This window comes from Cyanistes caeruleus, chromosome 9 (genome assembly GCF_971803275.1).
Source record: "Cyanistes caeruleus chromosome 9, bCyaCae1.hap1.1, whole genome shotgun sequence".
NCBI lineage: Eukaryota > Metazoa > Chordata > Aves > Passeriformes > Paridae > Cyanistes > Cyanistes caeruleus.
In genome coordinates, this window is record NC_141709.1 from 33,752,687 (window position 1) to 33,770,725 (window position 18,039).

At 52.2% G+C, this 18,039-nt stretch overlaps 2 protein-coding genes across 27 annotated transcripts in view; both read right to left on the reverse strand.

Annotated features, from left to right (window-relative positions):
• Window positions 1-1,729: 1,729 nt before the first annotated feature.
• Window positions 1,730-3,111, reverse strand: DIRAS3 (DIRAS family GTPase 3). Of its 2 annotated transcripts, none has more exons than XM_023932255.2 (2): window positions 2,779-3,111; window positions 1,730-2,624 (listed from the first exon to the last, which is right to left on the reverse strand). In XM_023932255.2, the coding sequence occupies exon 2, from the start codon at window positions 2,537-2,539 to the stop codon at window positions 1,943-1,945; it is 597 nt and encodes a 198-aa protein (XP_023788023.1). In that variant the 5' UTR covers window positions 2,540-2,624; window positions 2,779-3,111; the 3' UTR covers window positions 1,730-1,942. The 2 variants fall into 2 exon arrangements, with proteins under 2 accessions (XP_023788023.1, XP_023788024.1); XM_023932256.2 differs by having other exon boundaries at window positions 2,724-2,932.
• Window positions 3,112-6,842: 3,731 nt separating this feature from the next.
• Window positions 6,843-18,039, reverse strand: part of WLS (Wnt ligand secretion mediator) — a 45,757-nt gene continuing 34,560 nt past the window's right edge. For all 25 annotated transcript variants that reach the window (XM_086841470.1, XM_086841463.1, XM_086841467.1 and 22 more), the window contains 10 exons: window positions 15,762-15,886; window positions 15,178-15,339; window positions 14,329-14,465; window positions 13,819-13,987; window positions 13,555-13,652; window positions 12,982-13,045; window positions 12,626-12,769; window positions 11,191-11,274; window positions 9,591-9,744; window positions 6,843-8,988 (listed from right to left, as the gene is read on the reverse strand). In XM_086841470.1, coding sequence (XP_086697596.1) covers window positions 8,879-8,988; window positions 9,591-9,744; window positions 11,191-11,274; window positions 12,626-12,769; window positions 12,982-13,045; window positions 13,555-13,652; window positions 13,819-13,987; window positions 14,329-14,465; window positions 15,178-15,339; window positions 15,762-15,886 — 1,247 coding nt within the window. In that variant the 3' untranslated portion in view covers window positions 6,843-8,878. The remainder of the gene's footprint in view (window positions 8,989-9,590; window positions 9,745-11,190; window positions 11,275-12,625; window positions 12,770-12,981; window positions 13,046-13,554; window positions 13,653-13,818; window positions 13,988-14,328; window positions 14,466-15,177; window positions 15,340-15,761; window positions 15,887-18,039) is intronic.

Consider the following 18,039-nt stretch of genomic DNA (forward strand, 5'->3'; position numbering starts at 1 on the left):
TCCATGCACAGAGAGGAGAAAGGAAGAGTTATGTCCAGGCAAAGCCATCAGGGCTGCTCCCACAGCCCCCTGACTGCCCCAGGAGAGGTCACACACAGGGGGAACACCAGCCAGCACCACAGGTCCAGCACTGGCAGCTTGGGGAGTCCCTTCTCCAATAGGGAAAATCTCTGTGCTGGTTTTGGGGAGTGAGCCTAACCTTTTGGACGGCTCCAAACCCTCCTGCAGGAGCTGGCTTTCTGAAATCATAAGTAATAGGTTTTCCTGCTGAATCAAATGGTGTGATGGCTCCAGATGAAACCAGGACAAACCCCTGGCACACATGGAGCCATCTGACCCCATGAGTGTGTAGGGACAGCCTAAGGACACTGGAAAAGCTGCTCAGGGATAGCACAGGAGACAAGGGAGCACCAGGTGCCAAGGGCTGTTCAAATGTCGTGTGTTCACATGGATACAAATTTCATGGGTTTGTAAAAGGAACAGAGGTCTGGGAGAAAAGGCCCTTCTACAGCACCTTCCACTGAAAGCCAGACTGGTTTGGGTTGGGAAGGACCTTAAAGCTCATCCTATCCCACTTTCACAGTAAGAACCTGAAAGCCTCCAGCACCTCCTGCTCCATATTGTGTTCACCTTCAACAAGGAAATCACTTCACTAGAAAAGTGCTATAAAAAGCAGCAATTCCTCTCCTCCTGTGCCTCATGTGTCAAGACCACGGTGCTGTGTAAAAACCAAAGCTACGGTGCAACACTGGGTTCTTACAGTCTTCCACTTGGGCTAAAACACACCCAAAATAGGAGACAGAATCATGGAAATATATAGCTTAGGAATTATAATAGGAATTATAGGAAATATAATAGGAATTATAAGCCCTCTAAGATCCATGGAGTTCAACTGTTCCCCAGCACTGACCCACACCTCCCCAATGCCACATCAACACAGCTTTTCAATCCCTCCAGTCCCTCCATTCACATGAAGTGTCCACTGAATGTTCTCATCAGAGAGGGGTTTGCTTCCAGGTGTAGATGTTCCTTCCCCAGGCAGTGTTGTCTGAACTGACTTGTCCCAGGTCTCAACTAGACCCTGGGTGACTTGGATGGAGCAGGGAAAAGAACTATCTATCAGAATTCCAGGAGAAAAGGAGCTTCAGACAGCAAAACAAGAGCAATGGCTGGGCAAGAAAAAGATAACCAGCTTCTGCATCAGTGGGCACTTAGAACTTCCCAGTTACCTTCATCGGGATGCAGCTCCTGCTCAAGGACACCAAGGATCGCTCCTGGACTGGGAATGAGAGCACGTGGAGTCTCCTGCCTCAGTGTACAGAAGAAGTCAGAGTAAAGCAGGAATGAAAGCCTGATTTTATACAGATACAGCTGTAATCACTCCCAGAACTGCCCTGGGGAACTGCACAGCACACAGGAAAACTTCACTTCTGCCACGCAAAAGCTGCAGCTTTGGTGGGAAAGCCAGGCTGTCAATCAAAAATTTAGGCACCCAGAGCCACACACATGCTCATTTTTAAAGCAAATGCCTCACTTTGGTAGAGATTTGCTCTGGTCAATAGATTGCTGAAAACAATTTAACTCTACACATTACAGATTATTTCCTCTGAGTTAACAGGCTGGAAATATTTAAAAACTGGCATGTACTCACAAGAATAGGGAGGCTTGTTCTGACAGACTTTTTTTTGCGTCTGAAAAACTTCTTACATTAAAAACTTCTAGTCACAGGTAATTGCTAACATGGAACATTTATTGGTTTAAAAAAATAAACATGCAGAAGCCATCCTCCTTAAAAACAACACATACAATTACCCAGTTGGGATTTTAGAGGAAAGCAACAACCCTGCAAGGCGTGGATTCCTCCAAAATCTCCAGCAGAAATGTATTTTCTGTGGGAGTCCACGCTCCAGCTGCGCCGTGCAGCAAGTCCAGCCAAAGGCAATCACATAACAGAGCATTTGCCTTGCAGTTTATCTTTCTTTTTCTGCTGTTTGGATTTCTTTCCATCCACCTGGAGACTGATAGTTCTCCTCTGCTCCAGATTCAAGAGCTCCTGGAAGAGCTCCTGCACGTTGTAGTTCATTTTGGCAGATGTCTCCATGAAGGCACACTTCCACTTGCTGGCCAGCGCTTGCCCCTCGCTGGCATCCAGCTCCCTCTGCGCATCGTCGCTTTTGTTCCCCACCAACATTATCGGGATTTTCTGGATGTCGCCTTTGATCTGACAGATCTCATCGAAGATGGGTTGAAGATCTTCCATGGATTGCCGGCTGGTGACGGAGTACACCAAGATGAAGGCATGCCCTTTGGATATGGAGAGCCGCTGCATGGCAGGGAACTGATGGCTGCCCGTGGTGTCCGTGATCTGCAGGGTGCAGATGCTCTTGTCACAGCTGATCACCTGCCGGTACGTATCCTCGATGGTGGGGATATAGGTTTCCCTGAAAGTGCCCCTTACAAAGCGCAGGACCAGGGAGCTTTTGCCGACCCCCGCTGCTCCGAACACCACCACCCTGTAATCATTGCTCTGCTCAGGCATGTTCGCTGCGCCGAGACGTCAGGGGAGGTTTTCACCCAAAAAGCCCGACTTCCACCAAGTTTACACAGCCCTATGCAGAGGTGGGCTGCGGAGAGGGAGGGGGGAAAGGGTGCGTTACTGAAATCAGCAATTAATAAATCACTCCCATCCTTTTCCCTTGAAATAAATCACTACTCCTCCCTACCTCAGCCATGCAGCCCATGCACGTTTAACGCTACGAGGGGAGAAAAAGAATTCACCTGCAGCCATCAGCTCCACCGAGCAGCGAAACGGGGCTGAAATCGCCTGGCAGCCGCGGGGAAGGGGTATTCGGGCTCCCGGGAAGCCGTGCTCCAGCCCCGGGAAAGCCGCGCTCCTGCCCCCGGGAAGGCGTGTTCCAGCCCCCGGGAAAGCGGCACCACCCTCGCCCGGAGCGCCGCCGCCGCCGCGGGAGGGGAGGCTCCGTATCTCCGTAAATCCAGCCTTCCACTCAACCTCCCCGTGAAAAGAAATAAATAATCAACACAACCGCCTGAATTAAAGCCGCCGCAGCCGAGCTGTGCTGCTCCATCCCTCGCCCCACGCACAAAGGCGAGTCTCGCCCTGCCTCAGCTCCCCGCACCGCAGGAACTGCCGGGCTCTGCCGTCTTTCATTCGCCCTGCGCATCTCCCAGCTTAAATGTAGAGCTTATTTAATTTAAAAACTTTAAATTCGGGTCAGGTTTTCGCCCCCACTGACATTAAGAGGGGCAGGGATGCCCTGAGCAGCTTCTAAGCCCTTCACGGGTAAGCTACCGAGCCCTGGGGCCACGGCCAGCAAGGTCCACTCCGGACTTTATCCGTGTGATCCCTTCCAATTCGGGATATTCTGTGATTCCACTGTTTGGTTTGTCTCCCTCACACCGCCGCATGAAATAGAGTAGCTGTGTGTCACAATCACAAGTATTTCTCCTCGTTTATTAGGAATTTCCCCCAGCGCAGTCTCTCCAAAAACGCCCTCATGCGGGTACACCGGAGCTCGCATCACCCGGTGCCTGACAGGAACAGGCGCCCGTGTGTCCCCGCTGTTCCAGCTCCGGCACGGCCGAGGAAGAGAGCCATCCCCGGTTCCTTCTCGCCCGCTCCGTCCCGGCCGCCGCCGTGGGCTCAGCTCTGCCCTCACGGCCCCTTCCCGCCCGTGGGTTCCCGTCCCGGGCTGGGCTCTGCCCTCACGGCCCCTTCCCGTTCATGGGTTCCCGTCCCGGGCTAGGCTCTGCCCTCACGGCCCCTTCCCGCCCGTGGGTTCCCGTCCCGGGCTGGGCTCTGCCCTCACGGCCCCTTCCCGTTCATGGGTTCCCGTCCCGGGCTGGGCTCTGCCCTCACGGCCCCTTCCCGCCCCTTCCCGCCCGCGCGTTCCCGCCCAGGCACCGCCCGCCCTCACGCCCTAAAATGGCCGTCGGCCTCTGAGGGGTTCGGTCAGAAATTAAGGTATTTTATGAAGTGTTTCTGTTTGTGGGTCATCTACGGGCTGGTCATGTTGCAAAATGGGGAATGTGTAAAATTTCTTTAAGAAAGGATGTTCTTTGATGGTTGATCTTCAAGCCTAATCAACAAGAAGGGAGGTTGAATCTGTGAAGCAGCAGTCAACAAGCTCTAACTGATGCCCATGTATTAAAAAAAAACCTTAAATGAATTGTTGGTAGTATTGTTAAGGTTAGGGCTGGACATGTTTCTCTGCTCTCAGACCTGGGGGAGTTAAACAAAGCTTGGGAAGAAGGATAAACCATTGATAGTGGGTACAGGGAATTCAGGATTTATGGACCACAAGGACATCTGGCAGAACTCCCAAGATGAGGAAGAAATTCATAAAAAACAACTCAGTAACTGTGCTGAAATCAACATTTGTGGAGGAACACTTCCCAGTCCTTCCCCAAGCTCATTCTTCCCAAACCATTTGTGGTTTTCTGGGTTATCCTTTCTTATTTCTCTGATCCTTGTTGCATTCCTAACACTGTGGTATCTGTTTTAAATCCACTTCTATCAGCCTTGTAATGCTCCTATCCCAGACCAACAAAAAGCATCCCTTTAGATCTATTTTATAATGCTGTGGAGGTTTTTTTTGTCTAATACAAAAAACCCAGAGGAGTTTCAATCTTGACATGAGGCTGAAATACCTGAGATAGAACTTGGACAAAATCCATCCCCATGCAGGGGGAACTAAACCCAAGACCTTAAAAAAGAAATGGCAACTCTAAAGCCAGTAAGGTGCCCATTTGTCCTGAGATGCTTTGAAAGTTCCTGTCTGAATTAATGAATGAAAATAGGAGAATAAAGCAGAATTGTGAAAATCCACTAATCAACATTAGTGGGGTCAACATGGGGTCAGGGATCACCCCTCACCTTCGTTCTGCTGGAAAAAAATCCTGTTTATCTTACATTTGCTTTAGGGTTCCTGTCTCTCCAGGCTGGCTGACTCGCCTGTGGCAACGCTCACAACCTGCAAGCCACTCACTTTGCCCAAATCCCATCATTACTGGGGATTTTCAGAGCAGATTTACAAACCATCGTTTCTGGTGTTTATGGGGTATTTCTAAACCATCATTTCTGGTGTTTATGAGGTATTTATTAGCCACAATGAAACGCTGGTTAGGAATGAGTAGCTAATTCTGCGCTAGCCAGTTTTTGCTTGGTTATCCCATTTTCAGATATTTCCCAAGCTTTCCAATGGTTCTTTCTAAGAGGTGTTTTATTTAAACCTCCAGATCTAAAGCCTGGAGCTGGGATTGATTTCCTATAATAGGCTCTGACAAGGGAAGAACTCCGAGAGCTCTCGCACAGCATGGTGTCAGGTGCTAAGTGGGAAGCAGACCCGTGACACTTCCATGTGCCCACCACAGATCAAAACCTTCCAAAAATAAATCTGTTGCTGCTCATTGCTTATTTTACCCCAAAAAGTGTCCCGTTGAGAGCAGGTGACTGTCATTATAGGCAGAGCTGGAGCTCATCTCCTGCCATTCCGTCCCCAGCAATGCACCCAATCCTTCACCGGCATCCTAACAAAATCCCATAAAACAGCTCTGGGCCGCAGGATTTGGGGTGGGAGAGGGGACACTCAGTGTCCCACAACATACGAATTGTTTGAGGGGCTGCTGGAAATGGGTTTAAAGAGGACGAGAAGGGAAACCTGGCAGCTCCCTGTCCCCAGCCAGCACTGACACTCTCAGGTGCCTTTGCCCATTGTTGCCTGTTCTCGCCGTGTCCCTGCTCGGCGACACGGACTCACCAAGCTCCAGGGCCAGCCCGGACCCCGAGCAGCACCTTGCAGGCAATTGTAGTTTCTCCGCATCCCCGAATTCCCCACATTTCGCTGGTTTGTGTTGTCCAGCCGGGAGCCGGGCTCTGGTGGCAGCAGGTGGCAGCAGAGCCCTGCCAGGACGGGATGCGCCCGGGACAGGAGCGTGTGCCGGCGGCTCTACAGGCACTGAAATCTAATTTAATTCGCTCCTTGAGGTCCCAAAGAGCTGCAGTGCCTGTGGCCAGGCTGCAGCGGGAATGGAGCCACGGGCTCTGCCCAAAGCTCACACCCGGACCCTCTGTTAGGTGCTGTTTTATCAGGGCAGCCCCTCCTGCAAGGGGACTGCAGGCCTTTGATACTGAAATTTGTCTGTTTGCATCAAATTTTCCACTACTCCCTAAGTGCCAGTCGAAGAATTATGGCATTATTTAGGTTGGAAAAGGCCTCTCAGACCATTGAGTCCAGTCATTCCCCATGTCCCCAAGTGCCACACCCACATATCTTTCAAATCTCTCCAGGGATGGGCACTCCACTCCTGCCCTGGGCAGCTCTGCTAGGGCTGGACAACTCTTTCCATGAAAAAATTTTCCCAAATCTCCAATCCAAACCTCCCCTGGCATAACCTGAGGCTGTCTCCTGTTGTCCTGTCACTTGTTCCCTGGGAGAAGAGACCAACACTTTTTTAATAATTTATTTTCCCTGCGTTATAGACAACAAGACAGGCAGCAGCACCCTGAAATATGGGCAGCAGATGGAGGGTGATGCCCAAATCAACTCTGCAGAGGGGTGGTGGCCAACACACAAAGGTCACAGCACAGCTGTGACAACTCCAGGGCTGGCAAGCAGGGACAGGAAGGAAAACTCTGCAGGGTTGTTCAGCCTGGAGAAGAGAAGGCTCCAGGGAGACCTTAAGAGCCCCTTCCCACAATTAAAGGGGCTTTAGGAGAGCTGGAGAGGGACTTTGGGTGAGGGTCTGGAAGGGCAGGACAAGGGGGACTGGCTTCCCACTGCCAGAGGAGATTGGAGATGAGAGGAAATTCCAACAACAAATCCACAATATTGTATATTTTATTTAAATTAACAAAACTACGTGTTTTCCAGGTTGCTGAAAGCATTCTGTAAAAACTGAACTCATCCTAAACAAAAAACAAAAGGATATATTTTAATAAGACCCAGGGACTATTTCCAAGACATATGAGTAGGGCTGAGGAAGGAAGAAATAAAAAACCCACACACGCACGCACACTTACACGCGCCCCGTAAACAAATTGTTAGTGTTTGACACAAAATTTGGTTTGAAAGCTGCAGCTCCCCGTTCCTGGGGAGCCTTTACAAAACGCAATGCTAAAGTCTAAGCTGGAAAAGAACCCACGGACACAGCTATGGGGACAACATAAATATCACGTAAGAACCCAAGGGAAAAGGGATGGTAAAGTTGCAAAGTCGAGTGCTCAGCTGGGAACGTTCTAGGGTTACAATGATGTGCGTTGATTTAATTAACTTTGTAATGGAGTAACTACTACAAGTAGGAACACTGCTTGGACCTGCTTTGCCTCCAGGGGCAGGGGAAGCTGGGGATCCCGGGGAGGACAAACACAACAAATGGAATTGCTTTAAGAAAATCCAATAGGAGCTCCAGTTAATACAGGGGGAGCAGGCCTTTGGCAGAGGTGTGGCACATCCTGACTGGAGGAGCCCCATGTGATGGTGCACAACTTGGGGTGTCCAGCAATCAAACCCATGCAAGGTGATCTTGTGGTGCCACCCTCTCTTTAGTCATAGTGTTGAGCTTTAATAAATAGATGAGGGTAAATGAATAAATTCTGGGATGGGAATCGTGATGGTACCTGGGCTGACAGGAATGAGTTTCCCCTCTCTGCCTCCTCTTTAACCCTTCAGCAACACACAGCAGCAGCAGATTCTTACCTTGCAGGGCCAGAACTGGGAGGGTGAGTTACGTGTACCAGCAGTTAACAGACATTTACTCCTGCCAGCTCATGAGGCTCCCTGGACACTCCAGGTGATGGAAGCAGTGCCCAGAGCAGTGCAGGCCCTTCCCCACCATTCACTTCTCTGAACTGGTCCCAGCAGGGCTCAGCTCAAGCCTCCACCCCGGGTCAGTTCCCACTCCCCTCTCTTTGCCCAAGGCCTCTCCGCACGGGGCTGAGCGAGCCCAGCGCCTGCGTCTGCTCTGGGAAAGCACAGATCCACATTAGTGCGTGACCAGAGAATCCTTTCAAGTCTGATAATCCCTGGAAGAATCCAGCTCTGCTCCAGCCTGGCAGTGCACACAGAGAGGCTGCCCAGCTCCCAGGGATGCGCTGTAACAAAAGGGGAAGGTGGAGGAAGCCATGGGAGCACGGGAAGCCAAAGGGACTGAGAACAGGGAGGAGCTGGCTGTGGGATCAGCCAGCTGGGAACTCGGGTCAGGAGTGCTCTGTTCTCCTGCAACTCAGCTCAGCATCCAGGCTGGACATTCCCTGTATTCAGCAAACAGCTGTAAAACCTGCTGAGAAAGCAGTCACTGCTTCTACTCAAGCCTTACTAACAGCCTACTCCTCTCCCAGCTGCGCTTCATCCAGCGGCAGTGGCTGCAGGGCCCCACCAAAGACTCAGACAAGGGTCAGTACAGCTACAGTGGTGGAATTAAATGTTTTTACAAGGCTCCCTCCTGCAACCAACACCCTGTGTAAGTTGCACACAGGAGCAAACCCAGAGTACTGAGCACGTGCTCCTGCCTGAGCTGCCTGCAGCACCTTTATGCACCAGCACACCCAGCAAAATCAAACCAGCCCCACGGCAGCTCTGCCCCGGCCCCACGTCCCGACGTGCGACTTTGCAACCTCAGTGCCCTTCCAGCAGGGTTTTACGTGCCCGAGTGTAACACAATATACACAGCCCTCCCCCCAGGAATAACTACACCATAGTAAAGAGTTACAAATGTTCTGCTCGCTGTCGCTGCTCTGTGAACGCACCAGGGACGGGGTGCTGGAGGAGCGGATGCGGCCGGAGAGCTCTCCAGCCAGAGGGACTCGTGTGTCCTCTGCTCCCCACCCCAGGCTGGTCCCTGCTGAGGCACCTCCGTGTCACTCCTGAGCCTCCTTCCGAGCCAGCTTGTAGACCTCTGTGGGCCCATCCACGTGGGTGATGGTGGTGGTGAGCTGCAGCTCCTCCCCGCTGTTCACCCCCAGGTCACCTGAGAAACAAACGCGTTCCATCAGAGCGGTCACACAGTAAAATATGGGACTATTCCGAAGGATCCAGTTTATTCCCTCCAACCTTTTCAGCCACGGACCAGCAACTTTCCTATCAATTATTTTATATAGTTATTTAAACAGAAGGACAAGAAACACATTGAGGGGCCATAGCACATTCAGAGAAAGGAACAGAGCTGGGAAGGGTCTGGAGTGCCAGGAGAGGCTGAGGGAGCTGGGAAGGGACTCAGCCTGGAGAAAAGGAGGCTCAGGGGGGCCCTTCTGGCTCTGCACAACTCCCTGACAGGAGGGTCTATTTTCCCCACTCCTCATCCCTCCATCTGAGCTACGCAGTTCCATCAGGGCAGTGCTAAAAGGCACAAAAACCATCCTGAAGGCTCCAGCCAGCCTTGCCTAAAAGTCAAACCTGTCTAACCCAGCCATTAACTCAAATACCCGCCTGGAAACCCAAACCATCATTCGCAAAACTTTTCAAGGCACTGAGTGTGCACCTGGGCCAAAAAAAAAAAAAAGGCACAGAAGGCATCCCCTACTTTGTGCCTCTGTCTCCATGAGAGCCCTCAGGTCATCTGGGGACATTTACCATTGGACTGGTCTTCACCGTAGTTCTTGTGGGATGGCGCGTACAGGAACATGAGGGCGAACACGTAGAGATTCCACATCCCGTAGATGCCGGTGAAGAAGGCACTGTTGACCTGGATTGTGACTTCCCCCCACTTCCAATGGCCTTCTGTCACCTGTCCAGAGAAAACAGACACAGACAGGCCATCAGGAAGAGCAAACACCATAAAAACACAGCCTTGGAGTAAATCAGTGAGAACAGTCAGTTCAACAGGAGGGAGGAAATGGAGTGTAACAGGTTCAGTGAGGCAGAAGTCAGGCTGGGATTCTCCTCTTCAGTCTCAGTCTGCAGGGAAAAAATGCTCCTGAGAAAATGATTCCCTCAGGACTCCTTCAGCTCTGATGTCTCATTTGCTGTGACCGAACCTCTGCTCTGCGGTACTCCTGCCACAGCACAGACTGGCACACGAAGGGCACTCCCTACCTGGGGACACCAGTGACATGCCAAAATACCCCACTGCTAAAAACACACCTTGTATAGCAGGAAAACCAGCCTGAATAATGGGGGAATCGATGTGCTGAGCATGGCTGGCTGAGCAGGGGCCAGGCTGACAGCACCAACCTGCCACATGCTGAGGGCTGTCAACATCCATGAAAATATCATCAATATTAATACTCCTTGAAGATACACAGACTGCTCAATCTGCAATGTTGCTTTCTGTTAAAGAGCAACAGAAAGGCCAAGAAGAAAACTAAAGTAGTTTAAAAAGAGAGCCATGGAGCTGCTCCAGGGCTGGAGCCCCTCTGGAGCCAGGCTGGGAGAGCTGGGGGTGCTCAGCTGGAGAGGAGAAGCTCCAGGGAGAGCTCAGAGCCCCTTGCAGGGCCTGAAGGGGCTCCAGGAGAGCTGGAGAGGGACTGGGGACAAGGCCTGCAGGGACAGGACACAGGGAATGGCTGCCAGTGCCAGAGGGCAGGGCTGGATGGGATCTTGGGATTGCAGGAATTGTTCCCTGGCAGGGTGGGCAGGCCCTGGGATAGAATTCCCAGAGCAGCTGGGGCTGCCCCTGGATCCCTGGCAGTGCCCAAGGCCAGGCTGGATGGGTTTGGAGCAGCCTGGGACAGTGGGAGGTGTCCCTGTCCATGAGATGGGCTTTGAGGTCCCTTCCAGCTCAAGCCAGACTGCGACTCCATGATTCAAGCAGCAATAAAAGCTCATTTGTACATCAGAGCTCAGGACGAACAGGTACAGCTGCTGCTGGCCACAGCAGGGCTGCAGTCAGCCCAGGGAAGGTTGGATGCTCTCATGTCTCTGTGGGCACACAAAGCCACCTGGGTGTTTCCATGTGAACAGAACATTTTCCCCTCGCTGTGTTCTCAGAAATGACTAAAGCTGATTTCCCACAGCACAGCCCCAACGCTCCCCAGGAGCCAAGGGCCTCTGTGCCGGCTCCAGCCTCAACAACTGCATGGCAGAACTTCAAATAAATGAAAACAACTTCTTCAAAAGCAACTCGTTATCAAAGGTGCTCAGAACAGGCCAGTCCTGCCTGACCAGCGATGAGCCGGCGGCGGGAGCGGCTGGAAGCTGATGCTCTCCCGGGAAGCCCAGAGCCATCCCTCACCTGGCTCACGATGAAGAAGATGACGGTCATGGCTGCACAGGCCAGGGTGATGAGCATCAGGAACTTGAACCTAAAAATCAGCCCCTGTTTAGAGAGAAATGTCACTGGTCACATTAACAAAATCCACAAAACCCATTTTTGGTTTTAGGATAGACAAGACACGAGGATAAAAAATAAAAAATAAAACAAGGGTCCAACCCACGAAACCCCAAAGCAAAACAACCTCCACCCACTCCTGTGCCGTGCTGAGCACAGCCCATATCCTCCGCTCCCCACACGTCTGCGCTCCTGCCGGAAGCTCCGCGCGGGGTGGCCACGTCTGGACAGCGCTGCCTTTCCATGACATTTGCCCGGTGACTGATTGAGCAGCTCTTAATTAAGAGGAAGAGGTGGCACGTCGGTGTGAGCCGGGCTGCAGGGGGGGATGGCCCGACAGCTCTGGTAAAACAAACAGTGGTGGTGTCTCAGCGTGGGCTCGGGTGTCACCGCACTCATCCTCACCCCCAGCCCGGCTGGGAGGGAGCTGCAGCGATTCCAGCGTCTGGAAAACCTGGCTGGCTGTCACAGGATGGAGATTCCCAGATGAACTCCTTGGCTGGCAATCCCACTGCCCACCGCCCCTGCTTCCACTGCTTTTACATTTTTACTTACAAATTCTTTTGGTTTTGGGCGAGCGCGTGGGTTTTTTTAAGCTGGTTCTGGAATTTAGGTGGAAATGTCAGTGTCTGCGTAATTACCCTGCCACACCACGACAACAAAGGACTATTAATTTAACTCTTCCACACCTGTTCCCTGCTCCCCACGTGTTTGGATGTGGAGTGTGGCAGCAGCAGCTCTGCACCACAAGCTGAACCCCTCTGCCTCCTGCTAGAGGGAAAAACCACTCACTATCTGCTTCAAATTCCTTCAAGTCAAATTTTCTAATTTTTTATGTGCATTTCTGATGGGAGATTAGGACTTGTTTAAAGAAGTGACCATAATTTAATAGAACAACTTTGGGGATAAATATTTGCACCCCTGTAGAAGCAGGTCAAGCACTGAGAGTGAGCCCCTTGGGTTTGGCAGCAGGCAAATCAGGTAGGACAGAAAAATATACAAAATTATGGACTAAAAATGGGGATGATGGGGGGAATGTGTTGTGCTTTGACCCTCAGCAACTTCGTAAGGAAATGATGACCCCAAAAATCCAAATTGATACCACAAAAACCAGATGGTCTTAGCAAGACCTCCCATTAAACACATAAATTAATATTAGAGGAGAAATGGAAGTATGAGGAAATAGGTCTTAGCAAGACCTCCCATTAAACACATAAATTAATATAAGAGGAGAAATTGAAGTATGAGGAAATAGCTAAAGGGGGGGTCTCAGAACAGACTTTGAAGTCCAAAATGTGTATTAGAAACAAATAATCTGTGCCCCAAGGAGGACCCTTACCTCGTAGTGAAGGCGGCGAGCCTTGCTCATGGCAGGGAGGCTCGACTGCTTCCCACTGATGTTTCTGAACACTTGGAAGACCATGAAACACAGGAAGAGAAAATAGAGGCACAGGCAGATACCTGCTACTATAATAAAGGCCATCTGTGCAGGGGAAGTTAAGGGAAAATGGTACAAACCAACAAGAAATCCTAGAAAACGTGATCCAGGTTATTCCCATATTCAGTTCCTCAGTGATCTCCTGCAGTGCCTGAGGCACCCCCTGCCCCCTAATAGCAGGAGTTTGCCCACACCTCCCTCGCAGGGACCTGGCAGGAGGGAGCACCTCCCTCTCCCACAAAGAAGATGAAGGATACAGCCAGCTCCGTGCCCACCTCGGTGGTCCAGATGCTGTAGAAGGGGTTCTTGAGCTGCACTCCCCTGCAGAGAGGAGAGACAACACCAACTGTCAGAGGGCTCAGAGGGCCCCTTGTCCTCTCTGCAGCCTGGGAATCATAGAATCAGGGAATATCCTGAGTTGGAAGGACCCCCAAGGATCATTGATCCAACTCCTGCCCTGCACAGACACCCCAACAACCCCACCCTGTGGCTGAGAGCGTTGTCCCAACGCTGCTGGGCTGCGTCGTGTCCCAACGAGGCTGGGCAGCCTCGGGGCCGTGCCCATTCCCTGGGGATCTGCTCAGTGCCGGCAGCCTCTGGGGGAAGAACCTTTTCCCAGGGTTCTGCAGGGGAAAAGCTGGCTGTGCTGCTTTCCCATGTGGGTGAGGAGAAGGTGAGGTGGGAATTGTTTCCACAGCCAGCACACTTCAGAGCTCCTGCAGGAGCCTCTCCTGGCTCTGGGAGATGGGGCTGTGCACCCAGCCATGGGGTCCCTGCTGCAGGAACCTCTGCTGTGGGATGGCCGAGCCTGGGAGCGCAGCTGCACCCACCTCTCGCACATGTCGAAGATGAAGAGGCAGAAGGAGCCCACGGCGATGGGTCCAACCTGCTTCCAGTACCCCGAGAGCCGATTCCGCTCGTTCTGGTCCTGATCGCCGGGTGGGGAGGAGGAGAAAAAGGAAAAGCAAGTTAGCCTGAAATCCCCTCAGCTGCTACAAGTCCCCACAGCATCATTTCCAACCACCAGCAAGGGAGCTGCCAGGATTTCCTGGAAGTGGGGCTGGAAACCACCTTCCCATGGGTGCAGTACCCACCATCATGTGCTCCCCGCAGAAGATGATCCAAAACGAGAGCAGCATGGCATAGAAGATGCCCTGCCGAATGTCTCCAAAGAGCAGCATCCAAGTCCAGTCAAATCCGATGGAAAACCACTCCACAGGGATGTTAATGAACGTCATGGAAATTCCCAGAGCAAAGATGACCCTGGAGAGGCACAAACACCATCTCTGTCCGGTGTGCAAGGGAAGGACAGAGCCCCCAGAGCCAAAGCTGGGCATGGAGAGCGACAGATGGAAATCCAGCACTGTTTGGGAAGTGTCACCTCCTGCCACCAAACCCCCTAGGACTGAACTCCTCAGGGCAGCTCCTTTTTCTCCAGGGGTTTAACAGGAAAGGAAAGAGAAGCTGTGGAGGTCTTCAGCTCCCAGAGTGCCTGGGTGGAGGGAGGGGATGGAGAAGAGACAATTCCTATCTCCCAACCATGGGCTCCGGGAGCAATGACCACCTTGGGGGTGTCCCCTGGGCCACCATGGCCCCCCACTCACTTCTCCAGCAGGACGGGAGCGCGTGTCATCAGCGTGATCCTCCTCCAGTACCACACCATGATGATCAGAATGCTGGGAGTCAGGAAGGTCTTCATGGCAAACCACACCTTGGTGAAGCCTCCGTTTTGATGGATGCCCTGAGGAAAACCAGGGTACAGGGTTTAACATCATCACCCTGTGCTTCTCCTCATGGAGTGTCAGGAGAGGCACACACGTGGAAGTGCATCCCAACCATGGTTTGGCCAGTGATGGACAGAGAACGGGTGCCCACTGAGCCCCCAGGCCACCTGGGCAGGTTCCAGAAGGTCTGAGAACAAATGCCAGCAGACACGGTTTCCATGGCGAGGGAGAGAGGGAATTCTGACACAGCATGGAAAAAGCCAGTGGAATGACTCCCAGACAAGGAGATCCTCATGGAGCCAAGTCCCCCCTGGTGGGAAGAGCATGGGCTCATCAATGTGTTTCTCCAGTGTCCTCCCACCGCTGTCTGCAGCCACCACAGCCGTGCTGGGAGCGTCTCCAGCTGGGAAAAGCATCCCTGCTCACCAAGCCTCGAGGGTGGGCAGAGCAGGGATCACTGACAGCCTTCCAAGACATGGCCACAGCCAACTCCAGCACACACCAGGCCCCCTCTGAACCCTCCTGTTCCTCCTTAACTCCTGCCCATAAGGACTCTGCACCCCAGGCAGACCGAGGTGAGGACACAGGGAGCTCGGAGGCTTGGGAAGAGAGCTCCTCAGAAGAGCAGGGAGGAGGAGGACAGTCCCCTGGAGGCAGAGGAGCTCCAGCAGAGGAGCTGCAGCAGCCCAGGCACAAATCTGGGTGGCAGGGGAGGGACAGGACACTCACCACGAGGCGGATGTCCTTGATCTCGCCGATGCCCACGTTGATGCCCTTCCTGTCGTTGACGGGCAGGCGGATGTTGATGAGGTAGTACTTGTGTGCCACGCTGCCGATCTCCATGAAGGGCAGGAAGTCACAGTCGTAGTGACGGCCCTCGGACTCCACCGTCTGCAGAAAGGACAGGGAGCAGAACCTCAGCCCTTGGGACCAGCACACCCAGAGCTCTCCAACTGGGAGCACTGGGAGCACCCAGAGCCTGCTTGCAAATTCCAGCCCGTGGGGACAGTGGCTGAGGGATGCTTCTCCTGTTTTTGATTGTTTAGGATCAATGAGTAAGTAAGGTTTGACCTCAAACAGGTTCACATTTCAAGCTTTAATGGGACCTTCCAAGATAAACCCTCTCCCTGACAGCAGGTGGGAACCAGCTGGGGATTGGCCTTTTCTCCCAGATAAAAGAGAAAACGGTCTCAGGTTGTATATATTGGATATTGGGGAATATTTTTTCATGGAAAGGGCAATCCTATGGTTCTGTGATTGGAAGAGGACAATTCCCACTCATCCCCACCACCAGGGTCATTCAAATTCCTTACTTTTGGAGAGCCAAAGGTGCACTTCAGCTTCCTGATCTCTATGGCATGTGCTATTTCCTCCCAGTCATCAAACATGTCGTCACGGTAGGCCAGCGACAAATCCAGGGTGATCTCTGCATTCTCCTCTGCAACAGCAAAGAGACAGGAGGCTCAGAAGGTTCCCAGAGCAATTAAAAAACACGACACAAAGTTCCTTTACGAAGACAATTAACAAACTGAAGTTGAGCTGTGCTGGAAAAAACCTCAGAACCAACCACACACAACAGCATTGATGTTTTCTGCACGTCTTGTTTAGCTTCAGTTGTCCAACAGAAGGTTTTTGGAGCTCTCCTTTCCACACCTAGAGAACATTTTAGAGCATTCCCCTGCTCCTCCACACCTGCCCTGACTTGTTCCTGCCTCTGCAGATGCTCCAGCTCGTGACACACGCGGAGCTGTGCTGGCAAGGTCACACACCCATGTGGGGCCAGCAGCTCGTCCCCTCCTGGCCGTGTGTGCAGTGACAGTCTGGGGTAGTGGCTTGGAAAGGTTCTCCTTGCTCAACACTGCCAGGGGGTCCTTGCTGCCAGGGGGGAATCAGGATGGGACAGGCTGGATCAGGCTGGGACAGGCTCACTGAGGAGCTGTAACTGAGAGAGTTCATGCACTGGAGCTGCAGCTGAGGCTGCCAAGGAGCAGCACATCAACGCGGTTAAAAACCCCAGGCAAGTCTCTACCAGCTCCACCAGCTGGAAAATCCTCCCGATTACCAGGCACGGATCCCAGGGAAGGCGCTGAACGAGGAACACGCTCCAAAACGAGCATGTGCATGTTACAGCCCAGCCTCCTTTTGTAGGGCACCAAACTCTGACAGCCACAGCTGCTGGAAAAGCTCCAAATCCATCCACTGTGGAGTGTGGGGAGATGGCTCCAGATCCACCCACTGTGGAGAAGTGTGGGGAGATGGCTCCAGATCCATCCACTGTGAAATGTGGGGAGATGGCTCCAGATCCATCCACTGTGGAGAAGTGTGGGGAGATGGCTCCAGATCCATCCACTGTGGAGAAGTGTGGGGAGATGGCTCCAGATCCATCCACTGTGGAGAAGTGTGGGGAGATGGCTCCAGAACCCATCTTCAGCTGTATTTTTGTTGGGAATAGGTGGTGGCACACTCATCCCACCGGATGGGAAGGGGCGGGGATGGGATCTGCGGTTTGCGGTTCTATTTTTACGCCCTTCGGAGGTGGCCGGGTTGAGCATCTGATGTGGACACCTCAGGATTTTTCTGAGCATTTTTTGGTGCACGTGATCTGCACCATCCAGATCCACATCCAGTCCCTTTCCAGAGCTGCCAGGAGTTGGGTTTCCATGAAACATGAATTTGCCATCTCAGATCCGCTGTTTAGGAGACCAGCAAAACAGATAAATGGGAACATAAGGTTGAACTTGGCCCGGCTAAAAAGAACCATGAACTCCATTTCAGAAGCCATAAAACCAACTGGAATGCTTGGGATTAAATCCAAGAAAAACAGCTTTCAGTATTTCATCTTTGCAGTCCAAATGTTGCTGCTGCCATCAAGTATGAAAAGCAGAAGGCAGAAGATGAACTGCTGCGTGCCTTTCCAGGCCAATGGATTAGAATCCCTCTGGAATTCTATCAGTCTCTCCGCTGGGGCGACACCTCCCCTTGGAAATGAGTTTTGTGCAAAGACCCTTCAGGGCTGTCAACATAAAATACAGACATATCCATATATCCATATATCTCAGCACAGCAGACTGATGGCAGAGCTGGCTTAGTGGTTGGACTCCATCTTAAAGGTCTTTTCCAACCTAAATGATTCCATGATAACCCTACACCAGCCTTCCATCAGCATCTCCCTTTGTCCCTGGGAAAGCAGCGAGGACAGTGACAGAGAACCAAATCTAAAGATTTGTGCCTTATTCACATTCATCAGATGGTGAATAGAGAATTTCCTGGGGTGGGGGGGTGCCCTTTTCCAACAGAGAGGGAGCAGGGTCAGATTGGAGCTCAGGGATAAATCCTTCCCTGGCACAGGGTGCCCAGAGCAGCTGTGGCTCCCCTGGATCCCTGGCAGTGCCCAAATGCAGTGGAAGGTGTCCCTGCCATGGCAGGGGTGACACTGGATGGGCTTTGAGGTCCTTCCAGCCCAGATGAGGACAAGACACGCTCCTGGAGGTTTCCCAGCCCTGAGCTCTGTGACTCCCCCTGAGGGACTCCCTGCTCATGCTCCAAGCACCACCAGTGTCATTTTTCCCACTGGCATTTTACTGCCCAGGA

Excerpts from the sequence above, each read along its gene's own strand:
- DIRAS3 (XM_023932255.2), bottom strand. The coding sequence starts at position 2,539 with ATGCCTGAGCAGAGCAATGATTACAGGGTGGTGGTGTTCGGAGCAGCG.